General features: G+C 48.3%; 1 protein-coding gene across 1 annotated transcript; it reads right to left on the bottom strand.

Annotated features, from left to right (window-relative positions):
• Window positions 1–1,019: 1,019 nt before the first annotated feature.
• LOC140906970 (uncharacterized) lies at window positions 1,020–2,885 on the bottom strand. Its single transcript, XM_073331962.1, has 2 exons — window positions 2,142–2,885; window positions 1,020–1,554 (listed from the first exon to the last, which is right to left on the bottom strand). Exons 1-2 carry the CDS (start codon window positions 2,542–2,544, stop codon window positions 1,034–1,036), a joined length of 924 nt encoding a protein of 307 aa, XP_073188063.1. The 5' UTR covers window positions 2,545–2,885; the 3' UTR covers window positions 1,020–1,033.
• Window positions 2,886–8,226: the final 5,341 nt, after the last annotated feature.

Genomic DNA, 8,226 nt, shown 5'->3' with positions numbered 1-8,226 from the left:
GTAGCTCACGCAATCAAAGATCTGCTGATATCAAGGGTAGTGACCCTGGGAAATGTGCAGGTCATAGTGGATGGCTTTGCTGCAATGGGATTTCCTAACTGTGGTGGGGCTATAGACGGAACCCATATCCCTATCTTGGCACCAGAGCACCAAGCCGGCGAGTACATAAACCACAAGGGGTACTTTTCGATAGTGCTGCAAGCTCTGGTGGATCACAAGGGACGTTTCACCAACATCAACGTGGGATGGCCGGGAAAGGTGCATGATGCTCGCATCTTCAGAAACTCTGGTCTGTTTCAAAAGCTGCAGGAAGGGACTTTCTTCCCAGACCAGAAAATAACTGTTGGGGATGTTGAAATGCCTATATGTATCCTTGGGGACCCAGCCTACCCCTTAATGCCATGGCTCATGAAGCTGTACACAGGCAGCCTGGACAGTGGTCAGGAGCTGTTCAACTACAGGCTGAGCAAGTGCAGAATGGTGGTAGAATGTGCATTTGGACGTTTAAAGGCGCGCTGGCGCAGTTTACTGACTCGCTTAGACCTCAGCGAAACCAATATTCCCACTGTTATTACTGCTTGCTGTGTGCTCCACAATATCTGTGAGAGTAAGGGGGAGACATTTATGGCGGGGTGGGAGGTTGAGGCAAATCGCCTAGCTGCTGGTTACGCGCAGCCAGACACCAGGGCGGTTAGAAGAGCACAGGAGGGCGCGGTACGCATCAGAGAAGCTTTGAAAACCAGTTTCATGACTGGCCAGGCTACAGTGTGAAAGTTCTGTTTGTTTCTCCTTGATGAAACCCCCCGCCCCTTGGTTCACTCTACTTCCCTGTAAGCTAACCACCCTCCCCTCCTCCCTTTAATCACCGCTTGCAGAGGCAATAAAGTCATTGCTGCTTCACAGTCATGCATTCGTTATTCATTCATCACACAAATAGGGAGATGACTACCAAGGTATCCCAGGAGGGGTGGTGGAGGAGGGAAGGAAAATGCCACACAGCACTTTAAGCACAGCACTTTAAAAGTTTACAACTTTAAAATTTATTGAATGACAGCCTTCTTTTTTTTGGGCAATCCTCTGTTGTGGAGTGGCTGGTTGGCCGGAGGCCCCCCCACCGCGTTCTTGGGCGTCTGGGTGTGGAGGCTATGGAACTTGGGGAGGAGGGCGGTTGGTTACAGAGGGGCAGCAGTGGCAGTCTGTGCTCCAGCTGCCTTTGCTGCAGCTCAACCATACACTGGAGCATTCTGGTTTGGTCCTGCAGCAGCCTCAGCATTGAATCCTGCCTCCTCTCATCACGCTGCCGCCACATTTGAGCTTCAGCCCTGTCTTCAGCCCGCCACTTACTCTCTTCAGCCCTCCACCTCTCCTCCCGGTCATTTTGTGCTTTCCTGCACTCTGACATTATTTGCCTCCACGCATTCGTCTGTGCTCTGTCAGTGTGGGAGGACAGCATGAGCTCGGAGAACATTTCATCGCGAGTGCGTTTTTTTTTCTTTCTAAGCTTCACTAGCCTCTGGGAAGGAGAAGATCCTGTGATCATTGAAACACATGCAGCTGGTGGAGAAAAAAAAAGGGACAGCGGTATTTAAAAAGACACATTTTATAAAACAGTCGCTACACTCTTTCAGGGTAAACCTTGCTGTTAACATTACATACATAGCACATGTGCTTTCGTTACAAGGTCGCATTTTGCCTCCTCCCACCGCGTGACTACCCCCTCAACCTTCCCCCCTCCCTGTGGCTAACAGCGGGGAACATTTCTGTTCAGCCACAGGCAAACAGCCCAGCAGGAATGGGCTATACTGAGTGTCCCTGAAGAAAAGCACCCTATTTCAACCAGGTGACCATGAATTATATCTCACTCTCCTGAGGATAACACAGAGAGAGAAAGAACGGATTTTGGTTGAATGCCAGCAAACATACACTGCAATGCTTTGTTCTACAGTGATTCCCGAGTATGTGTTACTGGCCTGGAGTGATAAAGTGTCCTACCATGAAGGACGAAATAAGGCTGCCCTCCCCAGAAACCTTTTGCAAAGGCTTTAGGACTACATCTAGGAGAACCGCAAATGCCAGGGCAAAGTAATCCTTTCACATGCTTGCTTTTAAACCATGTATAGCATTTTAAAAGGTACACTCACCAGAGGTCCCTTCTCCGCCTGCTGGGTCCAGGAGGCAGCCTTGGGTGGGTTCGGGGGGTACTGGCTCCAGGTCTAGGGTGAGAAACAGTTCCTGGCTGTCGGGAAAACCGGTTTCTCCGCTTGCTTGCTGTGAGCTATCTACAACCTCCTCCTCCTCATCATCTTCGTCCCCAAAACCTGCTTCCGTATTGCCTCCATCTCCATTGAAGGAGTCAAACAACACGGCTGGGGTAGTGGTGGCTGAACCCCCTAAAATGGCATGCAGCTCATCATAGAAGCGGCATGTTTGGGGCTCTGACCCAGAGCGGCTGTTCACCTCTCTGGTTTTCTGGTAGGCTTGCCTCAGCTCCTTCAGTTTCACGCGGCACTGCTTCGGGTCCCTGTTATGGCCTCTGTCCTTCATGCCCTGGGAGATTTTCACAAAGGTTTTGGCATTTCAAAAACTGGAACGGAGTTCTGATAGCACGGATTCCTCTCCCCAAACAGCGATCAGATCCCGTACCTCCCGTTCGGTCCATGCTGGAGCTCTTTTGCGATTCTGGGACTCCATCATGGTCACCTGTGCTGATGAGCTCTGCATGGTCACCTGCAGCTTGCCACGCTGGCCAAACAGGAAATGAGATTCAAAAGTTCGCGGTTCTTTTCCTGTCTACCTGGCCAGTGCATCTGAGTTGAGAGTGCTGTCCAGAGCGGTCAGAATGGAGCACTCTGGGATAGCTCCCGGAGGCCAATACCATCGAATTGTGTCCACAGTACCCCAAATTTGAGCTGGGAACGTCAATTTAAGCGCTAATCCACTTGTCAGGGGTGGAGTAAGGAAATTGATTTTAAGAGCCCTTTAAGTCGAAATAAAGGGCTTCACTGTGTGGACGGGTGCAGGTTTAAATCGATTTAACGTTGCTAAATTCGACCTAAAGTCCTAGTGTAGACCAGGGCTCAAGGTGCCACAAGTCCTCCTTTTCTTTTTGCGAATACAGACTAACACTGCTGTTACTCTGAAACCTGAGTACATTAGCTTTTTCCACATTCTCTGTCACTAGGTTGCCTCCCTCATTCAGTAAGGGGCCCACACTTTCCCTGACCTTCTTGTTGCTAACATACCTGTAGAAACCCTTCTTGTTACTCTGAACTCCCTTGCTAGCTGCAACTCCAAGTGTGATTTGGCCTTCCTGATTTCACTCCTGCATGCCTGAGCAATATTTTTATACTCTTCCCTGGTCATTTGTCCAATCTTTCATTTCTTGTAAGCTTCTTTTTTGTGTTTAAGCTCAGCAAGGATTTCACTGTTAAAACAAGCTGGTGGCCTGCCATATTTACTATTCTTTCTACACATCGGGATGGTTTGTTCCTGCAATCTCAATAAGGATTCTTTAAAATACAGCCAGTTCTCCTGCACTCCTTTCCCCCTCATGTTATTCTCCCCGGGGATCCTGCCCATCAGTTCCCTGAGGGAGTCAAAGTCTGTTTTTCTGAAGTCCAGGGTCTGTATTCTGCTGCTCTCCTTTCTACCTTGTGTCAGGATCATGAACTCGACCATCTCATGATCACTGCCTCCCAGGTTCCCATCAACTTTTGCTTCCTCTACTAATTTTTCCCTGTTTGTGAGCAGCAGGTCGAGAAGAGCTCTGCCCCTAGTTGGTTCCTCCAGCACTTGCACCAGGAAATTGTCCCCTACACTTTCCAAAAACTTCCTAGATCGTCTGTGCACTGCTGTATTGCTCTCCCAGCAGATATCCGGGTGACTGAAGTCTCCCATGAGAACCAGGGCCTGCGATCTAGTAACTTCCATTAGTTGCCAGAAGAAAGCCACATCCACCTCATCCCCCTGGTCTGGTGGTCTATAGCAGACTCCCACCACCACATCACCCTTGTTGCTCACACTTCTAAACTTAATCCAGAGACTCTCAGGTTTTTCAGCAGTTTCATACGGAGCTCTGAGCAGTCCTACTGCTCTCTTACATACCATGCAACACCCCCACCTTTTCTGCCCTGCCTGTCCTTCCTGAACAGTTTATATCCATCCATGACAGTAGAATCATAGAATCATAGAATATCAGGGTTGGAAGGGACCTCAAGAGGCCATCTAGTCCAACTCCCTGCTCAAAGCAGGACCAATCCCCAATTAAATCATCCCAGCCAGAGCTTTGTCAAGCCTGACCTTAAAAACTTCTAAGGAAGGAGATTCTACCACCTCCCTAGGTAACGCATTCCAGTGTTTCACCACCCTCCTAGTCAAAAAGTTTTTCCTAATATCCAACCTAAACCTCCCCCACTGCAACTTGAGACCATTACTCCTTGTCCTGTCCTCTTCTACCACTGAGAATAGTCTAGAACCATCCTCTCTGGAACCACCTCTCAGGTAGTTGAAAGCAGCTATCAAATCCCCCCTCATTCTTCTCTTCTGTAGACTAAACAATCCCAGTTCCCTCAGCCTCTCCTCATAAGTCATGTGTTCCAGTCCCCTAATCATTTTTGTTGCCCTTCGCTGGACTCTCTCCAATTTATCCACATCCTTCTTGTAGTGTGGGGCCCAAAACTGGACACAGTACTCCAGATGAGGCCTCACCAGTGTCGAATAGAGGGGAACGATCACGTCCCTCGATCTGCTAGCTATGCCCCTACTTATACATCCCAAAATGACATTGGCCTTCTTGGCAACAAGGGCACACTGTTGACTCATATCCAGCTTCTTGTGCACTGTCACCGCTAGGTCCTTTTCCGCAGAACTGCTGCCTAGCCATTCGGTCCCTAGTCTGTAGCGGTGCATTGGGTTCTTCTGTCCTAAGTGCAGGACCCTGCATTTATCCTTATTGAACCTCATCAGATTTCTTTTGGCCCAATCCTCCAATTTGTCTAGGTCCCTCTGTATCCTATCCGTGCCCTCCAGCGTATCTACCACTCCTCCTAGTTTAGTATCATCCGCAAATTTGCTGAGAGTGCAATCCACACCATCCTCCAGATCATTTATGAAGATATTGAACAAAATCGGCCCCAGGACCGACCCCTGGGGCACTCCACTTGATACTGGTTGCCAACTAGACATGGAGTCATTGATCACTACCCGTTGAGCCTGACAATCTAGCCAGCTTTCTATCCACCTTATAGTGCATTCATCCAGCCCATACTTCTTTAACTTGCTGACAAGAATACTGTGGGAGACCGTGTCAAAAGCTTTGCTAAAGTCAAGAAACAATACATCCACTGCTTTCCCTTCATCCACAGAATCAGTAATCTCATCATAGAAGGTGATTAGATTAGTCAGGCATGACCTTCCCTTGGTGAATCCATGCTGACTGTTCCTGATCACTTTCCTCTCATGTAAGTGCTTCAGTATTGATTCTTTGAGGACCTGCTCCATGATTTTTCCGGGGACTGAGGTGAGGCTGACTGGCCTGTAGTTCCCAGGATCCTCCTTCTTCCCTTTTTTAAAGATTGGCACTACATTAGCCTTTTTCCAGTCATCTGGGACTTCCCCCGTTCGCCACGAGTTTTCAAAGATAATGGCCAATGGCTCTGCAATCACAGCCGCCAATTCCTTTAGCACTCTCAGATGCAACTCGTCCGGCCCCATGGACTTGTGCATGTCCAGCTTTTTTAAATAGTCCCTAACCACCTCTTTCTCCACAGAGGGCTGGCCATCTCTTCCGCATTTTGTGATGCCCAGCGCAGCAGTCTGGGAGCTGACCTTGTTAGTGAAGACAGAGGCAAAAAAAGCATTGAGTACATTAGCTTTTTCCACATCCTCTGTCACTAGGTTGCCTCCCTCATTCAGTACTCCAGTCATGTGAGTTATCCCACCAAGTCTCTGTTATTCCAGTCACATCATAATTCCTTGACTGTGCCAGAACTTCCAGTTCTCCCTGGGATTTTACATCTATATGAAAATGTACAACCCTACCTCACTAACCCTGATATTGGAAGTAACAGAGACCTTAGGTGGCTGAAAATTTGAAGTGCAGTTTGTGTGAGTTAGCCTTGTAACTCTTAGCTGGCTGTTACAATGATCAGTGAGGAAGGTACCACCCTTTCAATAAAGCCTTTTTGCTGCTTACAAAGGGCATTAGGTAAAGGGTTTGGATAAATGTTAAGACTGAGGGAGATTGTGGCACTGCAAAACAGGTGTCCGGATGTCCCTGCCCACCAAAGAAATGATGAGATAAAGGCTCTGTAACAAGGCAATCTGCCCCTTTAATAGCCTGCAGGGGTGGGGGGAACAGGGAGCAGCCAACTCTGCCCCTGTGGAGCCTCCTTGTGCAGTCAGAGCGGGCCCTACCTGGTAGCTAGCAGAGACCAGAGGATTGCATCCTGATCCCCTACCCAGACTGTTGCTTGTGTTACTTTTTGCACACTTTTCCTTCTTGTTTGTGAAGACAATAAACAGAGCCATGAAGCAAGGGAGGAAAACCTAACCTAGATCTAGCTTATTGTCTATTCTCAGCGGGGGACTAAGCCACCAATGTACTGGCTAGCCAAGATTTGGGAGATTTTTTTTTAAAACCAAGATATTTATTACAATACCCCAAGAAAACACAACAAGAACAACATATCAGGAGCCCACAAAAGTGAAGTATCCCAACTCAAAATACAGAAATGGTTTTCTCCTCCCCCCCCCAGCTACTGTATGTAAGCAGTGGGATGGTCCCGCTATGAGAACTTTCCTGGCTTATGCATGGAATACCCCATGGAATTGCTAGTGAAAGGATCTGAGTCCTTGCTCCAACTCCCTTTACCCAGAGGCCTGCCTGACCTTGAGGACTCCCCTTTTACTGTCCCTTACACCAGAGTCCTTGTAAGGCTGGGCCCAGGATTCCTGGGAGTCTTAACCCCCAGTCTTGCCATGGTCATTTAGAACGGGAGTTAGGATGTCCCCACTCTGGAGTACTCTCTCTGCGCAGGACACTTCCCTGACCCACTGATCATTACTTTAAGTTCAAACCAAATTCAATTTATTAAACAACAACTATAAGGAAAAAAATGGGAAAGATTAAAGGAAACAAGGAACCCCGCTCCCTGGGCATGGGGAAACCACACACAGCTGTCTCTAGGACGTAAGGAAAGTTCAGTCTCTTCCTCACACATCCCAGGCCTCCTTCTCAGGCCCTGGCTGTTCTGCAGTGACACCAGGGGTCAGTGGCCACATGCCCTCTAGGTGCAGAGCCTTTCTTCCCAGAGTTGCCCCCACCCTCCACCCCATTGGGGTCATGTCCCCACCACCAAGTCTGGCCTGCCAGACCTCTTATCTGATGCCATCTCCCCGCACTGGGCCCTCGCTGCTCAGGGGCCCCCCCTTGCTCTCCCCAGCTGCTCAACACATTCGTCTCTGGTGTTCCTTGTGGCACAGCAGGCATCTGCTCTCCAGCTCTGAGCCTGCAGCTCCCCGCGGTGGCTCAGAGCTAAGGGCCTCTTAGGATTGCCAACACTGTATTTCAAAAATAAGGGACTGTTTTCTTAGTGTCCCTGCCCCACCCCTCCTCTTATTAATTATTATTATTATTAATAAGGAGTGCCAGTTAGGGATATCTGGGGGGCTCCTGCCCTCTCCCCAAGTTTCGTACCACAGCAGAGCGCAAACAGGAAACTCTCACCCGAGGAACCCGAAGCCCTTAGGTGTGATCTAAGTAAAAAGTTACTGTTGGCTGACAGGGCTGTCCCCGAGGAGCTGGATCATCAGCTATTTCCACCCCCCTTGGCTCTGGGCTGTGGGAAATGTAAATTCTCGGGCTGTGTGGGCTGCTCTGCTGCTCTGTCCGCCCCCCGTTTTGTAGCCTGACCCAAAGTTGGATATATATAATTGTAACTTGAGGATTAACAGGTTTTTGTTTCAAGATTAGGCCTGCTAAGATTATTGTAAAATTATTATATAGTTTGGGAACCCTGATGTGCACAGGTGCAACACTTACACCCTAGGAACTTTTTATATCTATTTACAAATATATAATTTATTAATAATTTAGCAAAGTTATACACACACTTTAACTTCACAAGGCAGATAGAGATAACACAGAAAGTACATTTGGACGTTTATACTTACACGCTTGTTTTTTTTAACCTACTTAACCATTATTTTACATACATGACCATTATT

The sequence above is a fragment of the Lepidochelys kempii genome, chromosome 1 (assembly GCF_965140265.1).
Source record: "Lepidochelys kempii isolate rLepKem1 chromosome 1, rLepKem1.hap2, whole genome shotgun sequence".
NCBI classification, from domain to species: domain Eukaryota; kingdom Metazoa; phylum Chordata; order Testudines; family Cheloniidae; genus Lepidochelys; species Lepidochelys kempii.
Note: the sequence above shows the minus strand (reverse complement) of the source record. Positions and strands in the feature narration are given on the sequence as shown.

What these genes read in the sequence shown, in the direction of transcription:
- LOC140906970 (XM_073331962.1), bottom strand. Translation starts at nt 2,544, where the DNA reads ATGAAGGACAGAGGCCATAACAGGGACCCGAAGCAGTGCCGCGTGAAA. An exon ending in AGGCGGAGAAGGGACCTCTG is followed by an intron (nt 1,555 to 2,141) that starts GTGAGTGTACCT and finishes TTTCTCCACCAG; the next exon opens with CTGCATGTGTTTCAATGATC.